The sequence below is a fragment of the Callionymus lyra genome, chromosome 8 (genome assembly GCF_982586985.1).
Source record: "Callionymus lyra chromosome 8, fCalLyr1.hap1.1, whole genome shotgun sequence".
NCBI classification, from domain to species: domain Eukaryota; kingdom Metazoa; phylum Chordata; class Actinopteri; order Syngnathiformes; family Callionymidae; genus Callionymus; species Callionymus lyra.
Window position 1 is genome coordinate 8,495,472 of NC_141825.1, and position 23,314 is coordinate 8,518,785.

At 39.4% G+C, this 23,314-nt stretch overlaps 1 protein-coding gene across 1 annotated transcript; it reads left to right on the top strand.

The window, feature by feature from the left end:
• Nucleotides 1–21,984, top strand: LOC148073564 (uncharacterized). Its single transcript, XM_087797237.1, has 16 exons — nucleotides 1–388; nucleotides 4,358–4,561; nucleotides 6,773–6,841; nucleotides 6,920–6,962; nucleotides 11,911–12,056; nucleotides 13,984–14,178; nucleotides 16,208–16,294; nucleotides 16,402–16,600; nucleotides 16,658–16,881; nucleotides 17,901–18,143; nucleotides 18,207–18,452; nucleotides 18,513–18,708; nucleotides 19,822–20,027; nucleotides 20,093–20,193; nucleotides 21,225–21,396; nucleotides 21,471–21,984. Exons 1-16 carry the CDS (start codon nucleotides 208–210, stop codon nucleotides 21,851–21,853), a joined length of 2,895 nt encoding a protein of 964 aa, XP_087653363.1. The 5' UTR covers nucleotides 1–207; the 3' UTR covers nucleotides 21,854–21,984.
• Nucleotides 21,985–23,314: the final 1,330 nt, after the last annotated feature.

The window sequence follows — 23,314 nt, forward strand, 5'->3', positions numbered from 1 at the left end:
TTAAAATCCACAACAAAAGGTGGGTGTTCTCCAAACCCTCCCTGCATCATCATCGGTGACCGCAGTCCACTCTCGGATTCTCTCCTGAAACTGGTCGAGCAAGTTCTCAGTGTTTGTCACGAGAGTCCACCTTGCGACGTCTCTCCTCCAAAAAAGCCTGATCCACCTTTTTTTTCCTTCCTCATTCCTGGAGGAATCTCAGGAGCCATGAGATCCGCCGCCGTGATCCTGATCCTTCTCGTCTGCGCTCCTGGATTCTCCCGGTGCAGGGTCTCGTCTTCGTGCCCGAGCGGGCAGTTCTCGCTGAGGAGCCAGTGCGTCCTGTGTCACCCCACCTGCTCCGAGTGCGGCGGGCACGAGCTGTACGAATGCACGACCTGTGGAGTTGGTGAGTCTGTCTCTCCTGCAATGTCATAGACGAATCTTTAATTTAAAATTCATAGATGCTCACATGTCACGACTGGGAAACTCTTATTTCTCACATTAATTTTTTTTAAACAAATAATCAGATTTTAATCTGATTTATCAATTTTAAAATGTACATTAAAGCTCATTTATCTCTTCTGATCATGTCGTTTAAAATCTGCTATCCTCTCTTAAAAACAGCTTTTTTTCCCCCTCTGTAATCTGATCATGTTAGAATGGCTCCATTGTTAACTATGGGGACAGGAGAAAATCTACCCTCCGGCTATAGAGGTATTACTGTCTCACTTTAGTTTAACCTGAAAGTTGTGTGACATTACTACTCTTTTCGATAGCAGCTGCTGTGGAATGTTAAATGTTTGGTCAGGAAAAACACAGGAAAATTCAGCAGAAAATTGTGCCTCAAAATTGCCTAGCAACCCTGAATCAAATCAACCTGTCTTTCTCAAAATCATGAACCAGCTTTGAAGAGCTGCACTAGCCACCATTCTAAGTAGTGGAAAGCAGGCCGGCCGACATTGTCCGAGCAGATTTTCTTTCACTTTCAAACTGTATGTCCGAACTTTAAAAAAAAACGGTGGGATGTAGGTCAATGTAGCTCATGTGACGTCCATTTTGTTAGACATGTTTACAAACATAATATATTTACTTTCAGCTTGTTATGTTGTTTTAAATTAAAGATTAAAACAAGACATAGTGACCAATGAGATCTGCTCTCACACCAGATCCAAACAAACACATTTAAAAACACAAAAAAAGATAAACATTAATACCGTTAAAAAAAGGACAAATCCAAAGAAAACACAAAGCACCGCAAATATTACAAATTCTTGTACGATTATCGGATAAATCACAGGAATACATTTTTTACTTTTATTCAATTTAATACTTACAATACTCTTTTTCAATCAGCAAATGCAAATGTTAATATTTGACGTGCTCTTTTAAAATGTGGATGTGTTAATCTGAGATGTTAATGTATGACCATCTTCTGTTTTGATTGGCAACAATAACACTCTCTCTCTCCGTTGACCCCCTGTTGTTATTGCTGGCAACAAACATCACAAACTCTGACGGAAACTGTAGCAAAAACATAAAAGATACCCTCAGGCTGTTTTCTCCCCTAGAAAAAGTAAATTGTCATGTTATTGCCTTTGATGGCAACACTGTGCACATAAGGACATCATTAAATTCAACAAATAAAATTCCATCCATTATGAAGAGGACGATAACATTTTTTGACATAAACAAAAACAACCTTAATCCAAGATAAACCACCTCCATTTTTTTGGCATTTAAAGTTCAACTAATATGTTGATTTGAGTGTCTGGAACTTATGTTGTGTTATCAGTGTTATCTTTTTTTTTTCTTTTTTTTTTTTAGAATCCCTTATTAGTCCCGCGAGGGGAAAATCTTGCCCTTTAAAGTGTATACTTTATTGAATATTGTTTTGATTGTTTAAGCTCTTTGTGACCCTAGTCTGGAAAAGCGCTATACAAATAAAAATTACTTACTTACTTAAATATATGTTGGACTCTATTGTATCATCAGCATGTGTCTGTTTGTACAAAACTCTTTTCATTTAAATATCGGCATTGGAAAATGTGCTTAAGCAAAAAACGCTCCGTTCCATCTGCTGTGAATGATCAAACACATTGTGGTTTGTCACCGGTGGTCATCAATCCCGAAAGTCTCCACTTCCAAGGGATTCCTTGTATAAACAAAGCGGGAGTGCATCTGGCTGGAGGAGGAGTGAAGATCATTATAACGTCATAATGGACTCTGCTCTTGTAACCTCTCGTTCGCTGAGATTTCAGACAGTGGAGAACTTTATAAAGTAATGAGTTCAAAACATATACAGTAAGTGAGTCAGGAGAGTTGGATTTTTACATCAGTTGCCCTTTAAAAGTCTCTAAATACAAATGTAAATAGTTTGGAAATTACTGCGGAAAACTCTTTAATTGCTGTTCAACATTTTGGTTGACTACAGTTGAAAGATGTTTGATTGTTTGGTTAAGAATTTTACGACTGTACTTGTATCAGAAACAAAGATTATCTATCACTCAAAGTGTACAATTATTGACTACATCTGAAAATGTTTTGATTATTGGATTATTCCCGTCCAAAAAAGACCTTCGTGGGTTTTTAAATGGAGAAAGAAAAGGCATAATTCTATATTCTCGACGGTCCACGCCGTTGTCGGACCACGATGGGCTGGTTCTGGTTCAGAGGAAAGGGTGAGAAAAGGAAGGAGCAGCTGGAATTGTGTGGACCGGCTTCTTTCACACATCGTCACGGCAGCGCTGGGCAGATGAGAGGCCGACAGTGCTCAGCTGTTTCCAGAGATACCTCCGGGTTCCGCCGCGAGCCTGGTGGCAGGTGGGATGGTATTAATAATCAGGGCCAAGGAGGATTCTGATAACAGTCTGACAGTCTCGTCTGCTGGTGATTGACCGTGAGTGTGTATCGCCTCTCTTGAGTACTGCCAGAGTAGTAACATGTGGTACTGCTGTACTACGAGGTAAAGGTACTTCCTGTTTAGACTCACTTCCTTTCAAAGAAGTAATGGATTCTCTGTTTAAATCTATGACGTCAAGTAAAACTCTGGACCGTCGTGTTAATTATCTTTATCATGGTGATGTTTATCCGGTCAGCAATTGGTCAGAGAAATAACATGATAAAGTTGGTTGGTAAGTTGTATTAAATAAACATTTTGTTTTCTACAGACTTTATTTCTGTTAACCATTATAGACGGGTTAATGACATGGGGATTTATTAGGCTGTGTTACGTGAAGTGCTTTTGCTGTAGTTGAATAATTATATTCTTATTTTATATTAAATATTACTTACTTGCTCTAGAAAGGGTTTCACTACTTTCAGCCTTACCTTGGTTGTACCTTGGTGTGTTAGAACATATCGATATGGTGATGTATCTCAATATTCTTTTCCACAATACTGTATCGTTTTTGTTTTTTTCTCCATGCAAATCAAATGCATTACTATAGTTGTTTTATCATTTATAGTTCAATCAATTGTGTGTAAAACAAAATAGTTGAACAATAAACATTTCCACTGTGTTCATTTTTGTGTTGCAATTAATCTTCTATCCGCTAGATGGCAGCTGTTCTTACAATCTCCACAGCTAAAGAAACATTGAAATCCTGTGAGATCCTGACTGAGGATGAGAGGATACAGTTTACTCCAGCAGCTTTTTAGGCTGATGTTTGGACTTATTTCGTTTCTATACAAGATTTTATATTGCTTATTTTGTGTGTTTATATTATTTCACTATTTTATTCTGTACTGTTTGTAAATTCTGCAACACAAGAGTCAAGTACTAAGACAATACTACAAATATATCCTGACTACAGTATCACAGTATATTGTGTCGTTGTCCCCTGTATCGTATGGCCAGATTCTTGACAATACACACACCCACTTGTAACGTTTGCTCTCGGTTAAAGTTTAACAAGTAAAATATGTCCGAACAAAACATTGACGTCCAGAGTTTAAGACGTCATGTTGGATGAATAATAAGAATTAAAAGATGTTTTTTCGTGGTTACACATCAAGTGTAGACATATAAATTAAAAAGGAATGTTATTACTTTTTCATTTTTTTCTTTTCTTTAAATTCTTAGAAGATATTTAGAATTATTTTTTGAATAAAGGTTTTCTTAAGAATTATTTCCTCACTTGAGGGTATTTGGTGAAATACATTTGTCTTCTACACAGTCGGTCTTTCAAGATCTTGCCTCCAGGACGTCCTCAACTGCACCCGCACACAATGCGATCCACTGTTACGAGCCGCAGACACACCCCTCACTCACAGGCTGCCATTTCATTTGTTCGTCATGTCTCGTAAATCCATAAAATGTGGATCTTTGTTTACTCCTCTCTTTCGTCTTCCTCCTCCTCCTCCTCCTCCTCCTCAGATGAAAACGGACAGGAGCGTTTCCTCCACCAAGGTCGCTGTCGGTCGCACTGTCCCAGGGGCCTGTACCCTGACAGGGGTCACTATGCCTGTCTGCCCTGCATTGCCAATTGTGAACTCTGCACAGATGGTAACATTTGCGCCAAATGTCGGGAGCACTACAAACTCCAAGGTGGACTCTGCCAGGCCGCGTCATGTGACATAGGTGAGAGATTGTTGCTCGGCCCACATATACTTCCCACCGATCAAATGACCTCTCGGTGTCGATGGAGGTGAGACAGTCTGGCGTGAAAGCAAATCAATAGAAGCGTATATGGATTTATTCCATCGAAAACACACTAGTTAGTGAGTGACCCGCAGAATGTTTACAAGTACAGCAGGAATCAAGGTCAACAGTAAACTAGTGTATACATTTATGTGTCACTAGTGAAGACTCATGTGCTCACTGGTTGACTACCTAAAACTAGTCTAGCCCTTAATAGCGAAACTAACTACTAGTCTACTAGTTAGATCCAACACTTGTATGGGAGAACTAGTTGGATCAAACATCTCTACTGGTGAACTAGTTAGCTCTGTCACATCTACTAGGAAACTAGTTAGATCCCACGTGTCTACTGGAGAACTAGTTAGATCCAGCATGTCTACAGGAGAGCTAGTAAGATCCAGCATGTCTACAGGAGAACTAGTTAGATCTCACATGTCTACTGGAGAACTAGTTAGATCCAGCATGTCTACTGGAGAACTAGTTAGATCCAGCATGTCTACAGGAGAACTAGTTAGATTTCACATGTCTACAGGAGAACTAGTTAGATCCAGCATATCTACTGGAGAATTAGTTAGATCCAGCATTTCTACTGGAGAACTAGTTAGATCCATCATTTCTACTGGATAACTAGTTAGATCCAGCATGTCTACAGGAGAACTAGTTAGATCCATCATTTCTACTGGAGAACTAGTTAGATTCAGCATGTCTACTGGAGAACTAGTTAGATCCAGCATTTCTACTGGAGAACTATTTAGATCCAGCATGTCTATTGGAGAACTAGTTAGATCCAGCATTTCTACTGGAGAACTAGTTAGATCCAGCATTTCTACTGGAGAACTAGTTAGATCCAGCATGTCTACAGGAGAACTAGTTAGATCTCACATGTCTACTTGAGAACTAATTAGATCCAGCATGTTTATTGGAGAACTAATACGACCCAACATGTTTACTGGAGAACTATTTGGATCCAAAATGGTTGCTAGTTAACTTGAGAGTTAGTTATAATCGACAGTTTACTAGTAAAGTAGTAAGATCCAACATGTCTACTGGAGAATTAGTTAGATCCAGCATATCTACTGGAGAATTAGTTAGATCCAGCATTTCTACTGGAGAACTAGTTAGATCCATCATTTCTACTGGATAACTAGTTAGATCCAGCATGTCTACAGGAGAACTAGTTAGATCCATCATTTCTACTGGAGAACTAGTTAGATTCAGCATGTCTACTGGAGAACTAGTTAGATCCAGCATTTCTACTGGAGAACTATTTAGATCCAGCATGTCTATTGGAGAACTAGTTAGATCCAGCATTTCTACTGGAGAACTAGTTAGATCCAGCATTTCTACTGGAGAACTAGTTAGATCCAGCATGTCTACAGGAGAACTAGTTAGATCTCACATGTCTACTTGAGAACTAATTAGATCCAGCATGTTTATTGGAGAACTAATACGACCCAACATGTTTACTGGAGAACTATTTGGATCCAAAATGGTTGCTAGTTAACTTGAGAGTTAGTTATAATCGACAGTTTACTAGTAAAGTAGTAAGATCCAACATGTCTACTGGAGAATTAGTTAGATCCAGCATGTTTACTAGTGAACTAGTTAGATACAACATGGCTACTGGAGAACTAGTTAGAACCCAAAATGTTTGCTAATGACCTAGTTAGATCCAAAATGTTTGCTAGTGAAGTAGTAAGATCCAACATGTCTACAGGAGAACAAGTTAGATCCATCATGTTTACTAGTGAACTAGTTAGATCCAACATGGGTTCTGGAGAACTAGTAAACCCAAAATGTTTACTAGTAAAGTAGTGAGATCGAACAGGTTTACTATTGAAGTAGTGAGATCCATCGGGTTTACTAGTCAAGTACTTAGATCCTACAGGTTAAGTGCAGAACTAATTCGAACCAACTGGTAACGAGCTTACATTAACTAGTTTGCAATAATATGTTTGAGTGTTTAGCTCACACACAGTATCACTATGAGGAGTTATTACCTTAACCAAAGAGGTTTATGTCAGTCTCTTAGCATAATAAAATAAATATAAATATTGGCATGTGGACCACTGTGCACTGAGGGCTCTCGTAGTCACTCACATGCAAAGTAGATCCTGGCGGTGGATGTTCATGTGCTTGTGTGGTTGTCAGGGCAGGTGCAGGACCCTGACACAGGAGAGTGCATCAGCTGTGAGATGGGCTGCCAGACGTGCTCCTCTGGTAAATCTCATTTTTCTTCACATAAAAACACATTTTCAACACTTGTTGCTTTTATCAAAACGACCTTTCCCTTCACAGAAGACCCTGGGATCTGTAACAGCTGCGTGGAAGGATACGTTCTGTAAGTTCTTCCCTGAATAATTCAATCTTTTTCTCATCAGTCAGTATAGTTTTAAATCAGGCTTCTTGTAATGCAAAGATGATTTCTTTATTGTAAGTTACAAAACGTGTTTCCGTCATTTCTTTGCGCTGATGTGTTATTAGTTAACAAGGTCGATGAAACAAGTCAGAGAGCCGGAACAGAGCAGCAATTGTGCGTCTCCCGCAGGAGTGTGAGTCGGGTTTCCTTCCACTGCCAGTACCTTGCATTGTCACCTGAGCCATGTTGAGAGCAGAAGAATGGTTCGCTTCAGGTGGAGATTGTGTTTTCATGCTGTGTGAGCAGCTGAGAGCAGACTCTGGAATATATTATAATAGGCCTGATTGTATTAGTTGTAGCTCCGCGATCCTTCCCCCGGTTATTATTTCTGTTGATATGAACACTTTCGAACGCTGCATAAAGACCTAAGAAATACAAATGAGGGGAGCTGTGACTTGATACACGAGTTAGCTTCAATGGAATCCGACAGATCCAACCAATATATTAGAGACGTAGTTAAATCCAACATGTTTACTGGAAAACTAGTTAGATATGACATCTTTATTGGAGAACTAGTCAGATCCAACATGTTTACTGGAAAACTAAATATGCCCAGCATGTTTACTGGTTAGATGCAGTATAACACGTTTACTGGAGAACTAGTTAGATACAGTATAACATGTTTACTGGAGAACTAGTCAGATTCAACATGTGCACTAGGGAACTAATTAGATCCAACATGTCTTCTGATGAACTGGTTAGATCCATCATGTTCACTACTAATGAACTGGATCAAAGTGTTTACTGTAGAACTAGTTAGACTCAACATGTTTACCAATGAAATAATTGGATCTAACATCTTTACTGTAGAACTAGTTAGACTCAACATGTTTACTAGTGAACTAATTAAATCTAACATGTTTACTGGACACATTATTAGATCCAACATGTTTACTGTAGAACTAGTTAGACCCAACATGTTTACTAGTGAACTAATTAAATCCAACATGTTTACTGTAGAACTAGTTAGACCCAACATGTTTACTAGTGAACTAAGTAAATCAAACATGTTTACTGTAGAACTAGTTAAATCTAACATGTTTACTAGTAAACTAATTTACTTTTAACATCTTTACTGCAGAACTAATTAAACCCAACATGTTTACTAGAGAACTGAATAGATCCAACATGTCTTCTGATGAACTGGTTAGATCCATCATGTTCACTACTAATGAACTGGATCAAAGTGTTTACTGTAGAACTAGTTAGACTCAACATGTTTACCAATGAAATAATTGGATCTAACATCTTTACTGTGGAACTAGTTAGACTCAACATGTTTACTAGTGAACTAATTAAATCTAACATGTTTACTGGACACATTATTAGATCCAACATGTTTACTGTAGAACTAGTTAGACCCAACATGTTTACTAGTGAACTAATTAAATCCAACATGTTTACTGTAGAACTAGTTAGACCCAACATGTTTACTAGTGAACTAAGTAAATCAAACATGTTTACTGTAGAACTAGTTAAATCTAACATGTTTACTAGTAAACTAATTTACTTTTAACATCTTTACTGCAGAACTAATTAGACCCAACATGTTTACAAGTGAACTAATTAAACCCAACATGTTTACTAGAGAACTGAATAGATCCAACATGTTTACTAGTGAACTAATCAAATCCAACATGTTTACAGGAGAACTGATTCGACCCAACATGTCTGCTGGAGAACTAGTTAGACCCAACATGTTTATTGAAGAACTGAATAGATCCATCATGTCTACTATAGAACTAGTTAGACCCAACATGTTAAAGAACTAGTTAGATCTTAGATTAGATAAGAGTAGATAGATGTCTTTAATGGATTAGGTTTCCAGTAGAATATAGAATGTGCAGCAAGTTTCATAAAATCAAGAACAAGAACGAAGTTCAAATAAACAAAGTGCAAAGATAAAGAGCATAGATCAAAGAAGAAAAAAACACAAAATAATTAAAAATTTTATACAAAATCTTATAGCACTAGGAATGAATCAGTCCCTGAGTCTATTAGTGTTGCATCTCGTGAGGAGCATTCAATGAAGTAATAAGATGCAAAATATTTATTTGTCCAGACATCACAGCTAGGTTGAAGACATTTACACATAAGTATAATTTTCCTTTACATACTTTCGTGGCTCACTCTCTGGTTCTTCACCGGCACTCGAAGGTTGCTTTGGAAATGCCGCGGTGGTCTTCAGGAATGGTCCAATATTTGCGGTGAGGGATTCTTAAACATCCTGGAGACTCGTGGATTGTCTACCGCCTCCCGGCCCTAGAGACGGCTGAGTCGGCACCCGCTGCTATTGTAAACGACTTGATGGATGTTGTGTGGCGCTTCCAGCTGTTCCTGGTCAAACAATCGGCGCCATGGCAACACGGCGGTTATGTGCTGAGAGTTGCTGGTTAGATTTCCCTGATAGTTCAATGTTTTGTTGAGACACAGTCATTTAGGAAAAGAAGAGATTATAATCAGATATCCGTCAATTATCCACACTAGTTGCCCCCTAGTGCCGAACTAGTTAGATACAGCATGTGTATTGGAGAACTAGTACGACCCAACAGGTCTACTGGAGAACTAGTTAGATCCAAACTGTCTACTAGTGAACTAGTTGGATGCAACATATTTACCGGAGAATTAGTTAGATCCAGCATGTTTGTTAGTGAACTAGTTAGAATGAAAATGTTTACTAGTGAACTAGTTAGATCCAAAAAGGCTACTGGAGAACTAGTTAAATCCAACAGGTTTACTGGAGAATTAGTTAGATCCAGCATGTTTACTAGTGAACTACTTAGATCCAACATGGCTAATGGAGAACTAGTTGGAACCCGAAATGTTTGCTAGTGAACTAGTTGTATCCAACATGGCTACTGGAGAACTAGTTAGATCCATCATATTTACTAGTGAACTAGTTCAATCCAACATGGCTACTGAAGAACTAGTTAGATCCAACACTTTTACTAGTGAACTAGTTAGATCCAACATGGCTACTGGAGAACTAGTTAGAACCCAAAATGATTGCTAGTGAACTAGTTAGATCCAGAATGTTTGCTAGTGATCTAGTAAGATCCAACATGGCTACTGGAGAACTAGTTAGATCCATCATGTTTACAAGTGAACTAGTTGGATCCATCATGTTTACTAGTGAACTAGTTGGATCCAACATGGCTCCTGGAGAACTAGTTAGATCCATCATGTTTACTAGTGAACTAGTTGGATCCAACATGGCTCCTGGAGAACTAGTTAGATTCAACATGGCTCCTGGAGAACTAGTTAGATCCATCATGTTTACTAGTGAACTAGTTAGATCCAACATGGCTAGTGGAGAACTAGTTAAATAAACAGGGTTACTGAAGAATTAGTTAGATCCAGCATGTTTACCAGTCGTTTAGGAAAAGAAGAGATTATAATCAGATATCAGTCAATTATCCACACTAGTTGCCCCCTAGGGGACGGTAAAAGATCGATCTGACACAGAACTCTTGGTGTGGTCATGTTCTACATCCAAAAGTTTCTGTAATGATGGTTTAACTTTGATCAGTCATGAGTCATGGGGTAGAACTCTCTAGCTATTATAGAAAACCTTTTTCTTACTACATAACTTTGCCTGGAGAGACTCTGCGATGGTGTTTTTATATAAAGTACTGTGGTTTTATTCAACTTACCAGGAAGATAGAACCAGGAACTGTCACATTAAGTCTTTATCTTGTTTTGTAAATGAATGTACATGTGTAGTATGTGAGACCTGGGGAACAAGAAACTACAATATTGCAGTTATATTCTGACACTGTCAAAAATAATATTTTTAATGTTACACACAGTCAGTTGTTGCTTTCTGCTACTCCCACTATTGAATGGTTTAAAGCAACAAAACGACTTCCTCTACCATCTGAAAAAAAGGAGGTTAATCTGCTGCAGGGGGGTCTAAAGTTAGTTGAAAGTCAAAATGGCACACTGTCCCTGTAGTTATGTTTCACCTCAGGAACGCATTGAAACTAGTGGACCACTCCCAGTAAGTTGACTTAACAAAATGATTCAGTTTTTCGTTTTTCATTCAGCGTTTGATGTTAACACACCCTGATGAGTGTTTTATAGAAAAGACAAACGCATCCCTTTGACCTTTATGTGCCTCTCATGAGGTTTCTGACAGTTAACATTTGTATGTTTTACTCTTTTATTACTCATTTGACTCTATTTATAAAGTATATGTCAAAATGAATACATTTCAGAAGTGTCTTTATATCTTATTAACATGTTGTTTTTTTAATTCAAATTTTATTTAAGGGTTTATATTGTGTACATTTGAATAAATAAATAATTAAAAATTAAATTACAGATTACCATTCATAGTTTTATAATATATTTTATCCATTTCTCTATAGTTACAAACATGACAACGCACTCGCAAAGGTTTTCCAAACTAGCTTAAGGGAGTGAAAAGCGCCAGAGTGTGTTATTATCTTTTTTGTTTATCTTTCGATGACGGCCACGGCTGCACCCGTGTCTGAAGTGAACAATGCAGCTGCAGGTGTGCGACACACGACTCATGTCTCATATATATATATATATATATTATATATATATATATATATATATATATATATATATATATATATATATATATATATATATATATATATATATATATATATATACCTCCGTCCATCTCCTGGACCACCTTTAATCACCAGCCAAAACACTTGATCCATCATCATTAGTCCTTCACTCACCAGAGAGAGATTCTGCCAGCCCAACAAAACAAAGCTCGCGTTGATTAATCGCGGTGACATCTAGCTTCGCTCGATAAATCATCCACATGCAAACAACAACAGACGGACAGTTGATTTTTTTTTTTGTGTGTGTTTATGTGTGAACTCCACAGATTCAGACACCAGTGCCGCACACACTGCCCGCAGAGCACCTACGAGGACTGGGGTCGCGGCGTCTGTCTGGCGTGCCCGGCGCCGTGCACGGACTGCCGGGGCGACACCCGATGCCTCGCCTGCCAGCCCGGATACTTCCTGAACGGTACCGGGGCGAATATTAATAATTGTCTTCTTTTTAAAAAGGCTTCAACGTCAGGCTGAAAGTCGTCCATCACCCTTCGTTTGCTTAGCAAAGGACGTTGGCATCAGCAGATCTGCAAGCGATGCAAATGAAGGTTTTATGCAAAACCAGAAATTAAGATTTTCCTCAACGATTTGCTCGATGCACGGAGGCCCGTAAACGGAAGCGCATGTTTAAGTCATAAGAAGACGATGCTCTGGCTTTCACGTGTCATCTCTAAAGAGCTTTGTGCAGCAAAGTAAACGCTGAAAAAGAGGAAAAACGACGAATGAATAATTTAAATAATTGAATATAGTGTAGCAACATTCAGCCTCCGCTGGTTGCCCTGGTGACAGGAGGGACATTCCACACTAAAAAAAAACAAAAAAAAACAAAATCATAGTGAGTCAACCAAGTCATTCTAGTGTCTCACAGGAAGTAGATTCATGTTAATTTAATGACTTATAAAGCTGTTTAAGATAAGATAAGGAGTTTTTTTTTGGGATGTCCACAATGAGACAGAGACTTCCAATGTCCCAAACGAAAGATATTTGTTTAGGAAAGGGTAACAAACACAAAGATCATTAAGATAAGTCCAGCCTCCAAAAAGTGAAAAGTCATCAAAATCCTTCTAGTTTCAGAAAGTTTTGTAAATTTCTTTTTGTTTTTTATTCAACCTGCGACTTGTATTGTTAAAATACTTTGAGTAATTGAGTTTGACACTTAGGGCTACTATATTTGTCGCTGTGTTTAAATGTGTGTGTATTTTAACTGTGTATTGTTCTGTTGTCTAAGCAATTTTTACAAATATGAATGACTTACTTATTCACCCCTGCTCTAGTCATTAAAAAAAAAAATGGAGAAAAAGGACGCTCCAAATATTAAACTTTACTTATTTTTTTTTCATAACTTTTGTTTACCTTTTCTTTGACAACAAAAATGTTACGTTGAAAGACGTAACTTCACACAACAATGTCGCTGAGGCTCTCGCTCACATGCTCCCCCTCCCTCACCTGTCCCCGTCTTAAAGGAACAGTAACACGCACAACACATCTTCCAATACAATTCACAATTTCTCATGTAGAAATTATGATAAAATCCAGTCCTGATGATTTTATATACCACTACTAATACACAGACAGGGGTTTAGTTCATTGACATCACAGACAACGTCCCTCAAATCATTGTAGGAGCCAAGGTCTTAAGTGAGCAAGCTCCTACAAATTTTTTGTTAATTTGTTTTTTTGTAGCCACTGTCCATTAAGCTTATGCCATGTAATAGATAGAACTGTAAAAATTAAATTTTAGAAAACGTATAAATAAAGTGAATGCCTAATTGACTGTTATGAATGTTATATGTTTTAAGTATATATTTTATTGAGTATTGTTTTTGATTGTTTTAGGGCTTTGTGACGCTTTGGTCTGGAAAAGCGCTCTATAAATATAAATTACTTACTTATTTACTTATATTTGCTAGTTTGGCTCATTAATAACAGTAATAATTGTGGGGGGGAAAAGTAGAATTTATATATTTTGAAAAATAACCTAAATTAAACTTATATTTGATTCTATGACATTGACAACATGCAACATAATGTTCCAGGCGTGTGCTGTTAGGTCGGGTTCTATTCTGACTTCAAAGGACCTTAATCTCTCTTGTTTGGTTAACGGGAACAAAAAAAAGTGTCTTGGTTTCACAAACTCTTGCACATAATGACAGAATGAAAGAACCATGAGTCCACATCAGCCCGTCTCGTCTTGTCTGGTTCAGAACCGCCCACGCTCCAGCAGGTTGAGCTTCACTCTCAGCATCACAGTTCTATCTGTTCCTCACAGTCATCTGGACTTGAAAGAAAATACGTCTGTGAATAACATTTTTCTGTCGTTGTTGTCCGTCTGTCCTCGTCAGGCGGCGACTGCGTCAAACAGTGTCCTCCGCAGTCCTTCAGCGATGCCTCCGGGTGGCGCTGTCAGCCGTGCCACAGCTCCTGCCAGTCATGCCACGGACCCCGGGCCTCGGACTGTGACTCGTGTCTGGGCGGGAATCCACCGCTGCACAGCCAGTGTCCGTTCGTCAGCTGCCCGCTCGGACAGTACTTCGACGGTAAGACGGATGGTTCTGTGAGCGAGGTCAGTGGGACGAACACGTGTTGAAGGTCGACTGTAGGTCGTGTGTCCTGACATCTTAAATCTGGGTTATTCAAACTGTGATTCATGTTTTTAGGTATTAAGTTTTATTTAAAACTAAGAATACATATAATTTCCTTTGTTGTTTGATCTATTTAATTTATTATATTGATATTATTATCATTATTATTATTATTATTATTATTATTATTATTATTATTATTATTATCATTATCATTATCATTATCATTATTATTGTCATTATTATTATTATTATTATTATCTTTATCTTTGCTGTTGACCTTTTTGAGATTTCGTCCCATTCATAAAGTGTTTATCCCTTTATACTAAAACACACACTTTCACAATATTGTGAAGACACGAGTCATAAATGCCAATGACCTCATATTTAATATTTTATTTTATTGGCTTGCTTCTCATTTATTATAATTATCTTTCCACCCATTTATCTTCCACTGCTCATCCAATGGGTCGAGGGGGCAGCATCCAGAGCAAAGAGGCCCGTACTTTTTTTCTCCTAATACCCAGACTGGTCGTCGTCCCTCGGGTCTGCCCCGTGACCTCCTCCAGAGAGTTGATGAGGTGGTTCATCCTAACAAGATCAACCTATACCTGCTGCTCTGTGGTTCAACTATGAGTGTCTGACAGATGACTGAGCTCATCGCCTTGTTTATGACACAGTAAAAAACCTATTGAGCTGCTTACCTCTGACGATAAAAGATATATAAATAGATGTATAAATAAATGTATAAATACCTAACAAAATGTATAAATGTGTAAATAAATGTTTGGATAAATATCAATATTTAAATAAATTACTTCTGATTTAATTTTTGTCAAAGAATGGAGCTATTTTACGTATAAATACACATTTTGACTTTTATTTATACATTTTGTCTTCTATTTATTTAGGTATTTATACATTTTGACATTTTGTTGTCCATATGTAAATTAAGTGGGCGGGTCGAACATCAGTCTAAGGCAGTGATTGGGCGAAACAGACGAAACAAACTAAAGCGATCGATGTCGATCTCTCTCTCGAAACTATCGCTCCTGCAGCAACTGGTCTAAAACATCGACGCTGCACAGTGTGGACAAATCTTTTCTGAAATTTTAGCAAACAAACTTGATAAGTTGTTCTCGTTGTTCATGTGCATGAGACTGATTTTTTTTTAACAACCACGACCCTAATGAATGAATCTCACAGTTTTAGCTCCAGCTCTGGGATCGATGCGTCACGTATTTGTGCATTTTGTTATGTATTTATACATTTATACATTTATTTATACATGAGTCATTTATCGTCCTTCATAGCCTCGGCCATCTTGTTTTTTTCGGTCACAACCCTCAAACAAAAGAGACTCTTGGAACGAATATAAACTGATAAATTGTGCTTGTGCTCAGCTCTTTATTCGCCACAACAGATACAGTGTATGTTTATTTGTTTCCCATTTCATTTTTATTTATGCTGACCTTTAATAAAATAACTTAAATTATAAGAAAATGTTCCTATAAGCGCTATATAAATAAATATTACTTACCTACTTACTTACTTACTATATTTCTTAGACTTTTTTCCTTGGTTACATTTTATATTTAGTAAAAGCACAAGTTAACACATATTTTGACACATATTATTAAACATATTCTTGATTTTAATTGTCCGACCACACCTCACCACGTGAACCCCTCTTGAAATGGAATCATCTCACCTGATCTATGACGACTATTTTAGTCAACATACATTAAAATGGCAGTATTTCTTAATAATGACAGGACATGTTAGGAGAGTTTGCAGGTGTTTTAAAACACGTTCCTGTCGAGAACACTTCAGTTCGAGGGCGACCGCCCGTGGGTTGAGGGAGCGTGTTCGTCACTTCTCTTCACTCGAGCTTCATGAGTCAACAGTCGACAGCCACACTTGTTGAGTAAAGAATCCTGCTCGTCTTTCACTGCCGCCGTGTTTGTCGTTTCCCATCATGCAGTGGGACACGGCAAGTGTCTTCCCTGCGACGTTTCCTGCAAGACCTGCTTCGGCCCCCAGGGTCTGGACTGTTCCTCTTGTTTTAAAGGTACTTTATGGTCGCCGTGATCACCCCAATCGTTGAGCTTCTCACCAAACTAGCCTCCGATCCTCTGGTTCATGGACCCGGGAATCATGTCCAACTTTGTGCGTCAGGATACTTCCTGGACCAGGACAGCGCCTGTGTGTTGCAGTGTCCTGCCGGGTCCTTCTCCAACGCCGCCACTCAGCTATGTGAGAACTGCTCGCCCAACTGCGAGGCCTGCGTGGACACCAGCGACCAATGCCTCAGCTGCCCGCAGGACGGCGATACCCGCTTCCTCCACCAGGGGAGGTGCTGGTCCAACTGTCCCGAGTGAGTTCAGGAACCAAAACTCGCAAGAAGTTCTTTTCTGATGTGTTTTTTTTTTAGTGGCTTCTTCGAGGCGTCGGAAGCTTTGTGCGAAGCGTGCGACGCTTCCTGTCTGACGTGCGACGGCAGCGGCAGCAAGTGTGTGTCGTGTGCGGAGGGTCACTACCTGGAAGGCGGCGCCTGCAGACTCAACTGCTCGCTGAGGACGTTCCCCGCCGACGACGGCGCCTGCAGACGCTGCCCGCCGCACTGTGACGTCTGCTCCGACGAGAGGACCTGCTTCAGTGAGTCAATGCGTCAAGAAGATTCAAACTGTTACTGTTACTGGAGGGGTCTGGCCGTGAATAGATCTGAAAGTAAGAACCAGTATTTTAAAGTTGATCCTGAAAGAAACTGGAAGCAAGTGAAGAGTTTTAAGGATCAGGGAAATGTGAGTTCTTCTACTAGAGCAGGTCAGAATTCTCGCTGCAGAATTTTGTATGAACTGCAGGCGAGACAGATCCTTCTTGTTTAGACACCAAAATTGTTACAATAGTCTAAACGACATTTAATAAAACTGAATAAAAAAATAAAAATAATAATAATGTATTAATTATTATTAAATAAATGTGTTTTTTTTTGTTTTTGTTTTTTTTTTTTTGTTATTAAATAAAGGTAGAAAAAACACCAAATGGGTTGTTTTTTTTAATACAAAAATTGTTTTAAATGACTGTTTAAATAGACAAAAAAATAATATTGAGACATGACCCATAATGAGTTTATTTAAACCCAATTTTTACCTTTTCCTGGTTTAAAAAAAAAAATTGGATTGTGGCCCCTGGGTCAGTTCTTGTATGCAGTTTTTTTATCCAGCTTTGCTATTAGTTAAAAGACCATGACGATGACTTTTGAAAGTGAGCAGCATTTGAAGGTCATTCACAGTTTTTCCTCAGTGATTCTACAAACATGTGGAGTTTCTCAAGATTTTTTTAAAGGAACGTGTCTTGAACTCACTGCCCCGGGGGCCAAATTTGATCAGCTTAATTGATGTGGCCCACGGCAATTGAGGGAATCCTAGGAAGTAGAGATAACAAATGTCAATCATTAAACGTATAAACAAAACCAATATAAGACATCTTTGAAAGGGTCTGAAGCGAACCTCATATCTGCACATTTCTTATCTATTTTTATCAAGATGAAGATAAAACATATGAGCACATATCGTAGATTCTTTAAGGCGTTTACCTGTCGTCTCAAGAACACACAGACGATGTCATCAACTGTTTCACGAGCATGCAAATATTATTTACTGTTCATATTTTAGAATGCAGTTTCCTGTACCTGATGCTGAACGGGGTCTGCAAGGCCAACTGTCCCACCGGTTTCTACGAGGACATGGAGGAGGGTCGCTGCGGTCAGTGCCACCCGACCTGCAGCAGCTGCTCCGGCCCCCTAGTGGACGACTGTGAGACCTGCTCCACGTTCACCCCTAAACTCTACAAGGGGACCTGCTCCAAGACCTGCCCCGCCGGGACCTACTACGAGCCTGCAGCCATGGAATGTCAAGGTAAGTTATTTAAAAAGAAAATATGAATTGAATGTAATATGACTTCAACCGGTTCTGGTCCAGAGTGTCACCAGACCTGCCAGAGCTGCAGCGGCGCCAACGCCAACCAGTGCAGCCAGTGTGAGCGAGGCCTGGTGCTGGATCCCAACACGCTGCTGTGCGGCGTGACCGGCGACTCGGACTGCCCGCCCCGGACGTACCTGCACGACGACCGCTTCACCTGCATGGGCTGCCACCGCCACTGCTACTCCTGCGAGGGCCCGGGAGGCGACGCCTGCCAGACCTGCCTCGTCCCCAAATACCTCCACAGTAGGACAAGCGGGTCTCGAAGTGACGAATGAGTGTCTCACTCTCGTGTCCCGTCCTCAGATCGGACCTGTGTGTCGGAGTGTCCGGCCGGGACGTACAGCTCCAGGCAGGAGGCGGACGGGAAGGAGCTCGGGTTCTGCTCGCCCTGTGACCACGTGTGCTCCTCGTGCGGCGGGGCGTCGCCCAAAGACTGCCTGACGTGTTCCACGGGATACCTGCGCCTCCTCCACCTCTGCGTCACCCACTGTCCCACAGGGTACCCCCCCAAGATTCTTCTAACCCTTATCTCAGGGTCGACATGAGCCCAGAGGCCCTGAAAACCAATGTGTTTGTGGTATCCCTTGTGTTGTCGCTGGATCGAGGTGAACGTTTTTGTTTTCGGGGGCCTCCGGGTCAACTTGACCCTGAGATAACACAAGGGTTAAATCGATGCTTTGATGACCTAAAGAGAAAGAAAATACATTATTATTAGAGTATAGTTGGTCTGATAAAATATTTTTAACATTTCATACTTGAATTAACTTTAATGATACGACTCACAAACTTAACAAACGGATGCAGAGACACACAATTAAGAGTTGTTTTTTGTTATTAATATTTGTAATAAAGTTAAGGTATAATTATAAGGCATTATAAAGAAATAATAGTGGGATTTAACTTCTTATTAGGTTGTTTATTATTTGAATTATGGTCAAGAGAATCTAAAAAAAACAACAGAAAATACAAAAATGTGGGCTCAATATTATGGAGAAAATAAGTGTTTATTAATACTTGAGGTCAATACAGGGTTAAAGACTTTTACTGAATCTGTATTTAACTAATTAAACGAATCAAAGGATGGTGTTTTCAACAGTGAACAAATGTACCAAGAATACAATTTGACAATATTAAAATAAAAAAATCTTAACAAACAGAACAGAACAGCTTTATAGAAACAATGGTTCACTTCTACATTCTCGTGTGACCCCCAGACCATACTCTGCACAGGAATATTAAATCCAATAATACACCAAAAGCAAAACTAAACATCCTATAATCATATTATAAAATTGTATTTTGTGTTCCTTTTATTCAATTACTTCAATCATTTCCACTTTAATCATTGAATTCCTTTTTTATTTTCCATTACACTTAAAAAATCAATTTATTTTCTTTATTTTTAAAAACATTTTAAACATTCCTGCTGTATGTATTATCATTTATTTTCAGTATAAACAGTGTAAACAATTAAAAGGAAAATAAAACGATTACACTAAGGTCCATATATACCTTCACACCTTAAGGATAAAATAAATTAGAAATAATTATTTGATTGTATTTATCTTGAAAATTAAGATTCTGTTTGTCTTGTGTGTTGTTGCCGGTGAAGCTACTACAGCACAGGCTCGCGCTGTGAAAAGTGCGACCCGTCATGCGACATGTGCACCGGACCCGGACCCGAGTCCTGCAGCAGCTGCTCGCCTCCACTCCTGCAGCTGGCCGGCACCAGGCTGTGTGTGGACGAGTGTCCGCAGCGCTTCCGGCGGCAGGACGGCGTCTGCAGACAGTGTCACGTCAGCTGCCAGACGTGCACGGGTGGGGATTCGAACCTTCACACGCAACCCCCTGGAGCATCATGGGTAAAACTGTGTTTCTCGCAGGTGACTCGCCTGAAGACTGCCTGACCTGTGACTGGGGTAGCACCCTGAAGGACCGGGTCTGTTACCCACAGTGTGAGGAGGGACAGTATTTCTCTGTGGAGGTGAGTTTCTGCCTCATAAATGTGTTTAAATGTTTTTTTAATTTGTCAGAGAGAGTATTTAAAATAATAAACATTCAGGCTTTTCCTTGAATTTCTGGAACTCCTGTGTTGTTCTCAGTATTATCTTGATCTTTAAAGTATATACTTTTTTGAGTATTGTTTTGATTGTTAAAGCGCTTTGTGACCCTAGTCTGGAAAAGCGCTATATAAATAAATATTACTTACTTACTTACTTAATATTGTGAAACATGAACATAATGACCCTATATAATAATATAATGATACATTTATTATAATTCATCATTTTATAACCAACACTTACAGTATATCATTAATATTATTTAAATAAATGTAATTTTTATTTATGTGTTTATGTTATTTAATGTTAATATATTTTATTTTGTATTATAAATATTATTTTTCTATTTCCTTAGTTTATTCTGTAAGGCCACCACATACAAATGCTCTGTTGTGTTTGATTTTCTACAAGATTTGTAACGTATATTTATTTCAGGTTTAGTTTTTACATTAAAAAAAATCAAGAAAACAGGATTTAATCAAATAAATATTTTGACCCAGGATCTAAAAACAACACACTTATACCGTTTAAATGATCATCTATACAATTAATTCAACAATTAACACACAATACACACTACTACAGAAATCCACAAGATGGCAGAAAAGTCCTATCTCGCAGTCCAGAATCTCAAAATAATCCAAATTTAGTAATTCCAGAAACAGGATGGTGGCGACCACTAAAACGAAAGATCAAAGAGAAAGAAAAGAATAATTAAAAAAAACACCAAAATTGAGTAAAAGTGCTGATTTAAAAAAAAGGAAAATCCAATAAATAAATGAACAAACAAGGAAGCAAGAAAGCGAAACAAAGCCAGTCATACCAGGCAGAACTGTAAACGAGATAACGCCGGTCTATGGAAAGTGCAGCGTGTATAAATGGTTAGATGATTGGAAGTTGTGCATCATTTGGAGGTTGCATTATGAAAAATAATCTTCTTCATCCTCTCTAGGAAACTTGCGAGTCATGCGACATCTCCTGCAAACACTGTTCCGGTCCCAGACCCGACCAGTGTCTGATCTGCCACCAGGACTCCGGTCTTCACCCGATGGAGAACCGCTGCACCCGCTGCTGTCGTCCGGCGGGAAACGACACCGACTGCTGCGTCTGCGACCGACGCTCAGGTCGAGTCCTCGTCCGAACACGTGTCCGTCGGGCGTGGAAGTTAAAAAAAAAACCTGTCGTTCTCGCCCCACAGCTCTGTGCGTGGAGACCTCTCAGCCCAGGTCCTCGGGCGAGGAGGCGACGGACCTGAAGGCGTCGTCGTCGTCGTCGTCCGGCGCCTTCAAACACGGCACGGCCGCCCTCCCCGTCGCCCTGCTGCTGGCCCTGGTTCTGGCGCTGGCCGTGTTCGCCCTGGTCAAAGCTCACGCCCGGAGGAGGCTCTGCTGGAGCCGCAGCTACGAGCGCCTGAGCGGCAGCGCCGGCGTCAGCATGCCTCACGGCGTGCCCGAGCCGGACAGCGGCGACGAGGTGGACGTGGTCTACACCAGCAAGGGGGGATCGGTGTACCGCAGATACAGCTTCATCCACGAACAGGACACGGACCAGGACCAGAACTCTCCCCTCGACCAATCCTAGTGCTCGACACATGAATCTCAGATTGAGTTAGAATTAGAAGACTAATGAAGAAGACGATTATTCTGTTATTTTCTTTACTTGCTGCTTTATTTGTAATTAAAACGTACTTCAGACAAAGTTTTCTTCAACCATTCCGCTCGCATGACATTCTACGATTGGTCACTGATTTGAGTTTACATTTAAGAAAATTGATTCGGGAACACAGTTAACAAGAAATGTAATAGTCTATAAATGAGTTAGAGGTTTCCCAAAAGATTTTCATTATCTATTCATCTTTTTTCTAGCCCATAACTGTATGTTACGGACACAAGGCACACATGTTTATCATTTATTTATTGTTTATCACGTTTATTTATCATGTTTATCTTTTGATGGTCTTAACAGGTCCTTTATTTAATACTTTAGAATCAAGGTTCATCGTAAAAATCTACAAATAAATATACCATGTTTCTTGAAGGAGTCAGTAGATCATCAAACACAGAGGGAGATCGTTCCAAAGCTTAGGAGCAACAGCCTGGAAGGATTTCTCTCCTCTGGTCCAGAACTGTGTTTAGGAACCATCAGTAGATTCTGATCCACAGACCTCAGAGCCCGAGCTGGGGTGTAAGTCTGGATCAGATCACTGATGGAAGGTCTGACCGAGAAAAGATCAGAAAGTAAGAACCAGAATTTTAAAAATGATCCTGAAAGAAACTGGCAGCCAGTGAAGAGTTTTAAGGATCTGAGAAATGTGAGTTCTTCTACTAGAGCAGGTCAGAATTCTGGCTGCAGTTTTGTGTTAGCTGCAGGCGAGACAGATCCTTCTTGTTTAGACATGAAAATAAACTGTTTCAATAGTCCAGACAAGAACACACAAACACATGGATTACAAATCGTGTTGTGACATCATTTTACCAAGTTTAGAGATTTTTCTCAGTTGAAAGTTGAAGGTGAAATGTCAGGTAAGTTTTCTAGTGGGATCGACACCCGTTCTCCCAACGTCTCCATCATCTCTAAGAGTTTACAACATCTGGAGTTGTAAACCTTTGTTGCCAATGAGGCTATTCTATGATCGCAAAGTAACTCAAACACAAATGTTTAGATTTCAAGAAAATTTTCAGGAAAATATCATTTTTTCTGCTGCTCACGTTCCAGAATAAGTTGTAGATTCTTCTCTACATGGCAGAAGGCGTTTCAGGGCCAGTTCCTGTTTAACTACTAGCTACACTACTGCCACCTGCTGTTGCTGCAATGCTATAAACATCAAATTAGTTGGACATTTAAATAGTTAATGAAATGAACCTTCTTGGATCCAGAGCCCACATAAGGAACTTCTTTTTAGCATGTGGATACATGGGGGGAGGGGAGCAACTTTGGGATGCTAGCAACTACAGTATTTACCCACTAAAGATTTGAAGATTTTTATCTAGCATCAAATATTTCAGAAAAGAATCTTGAATGTACATAAAGTCACAAGTTTAA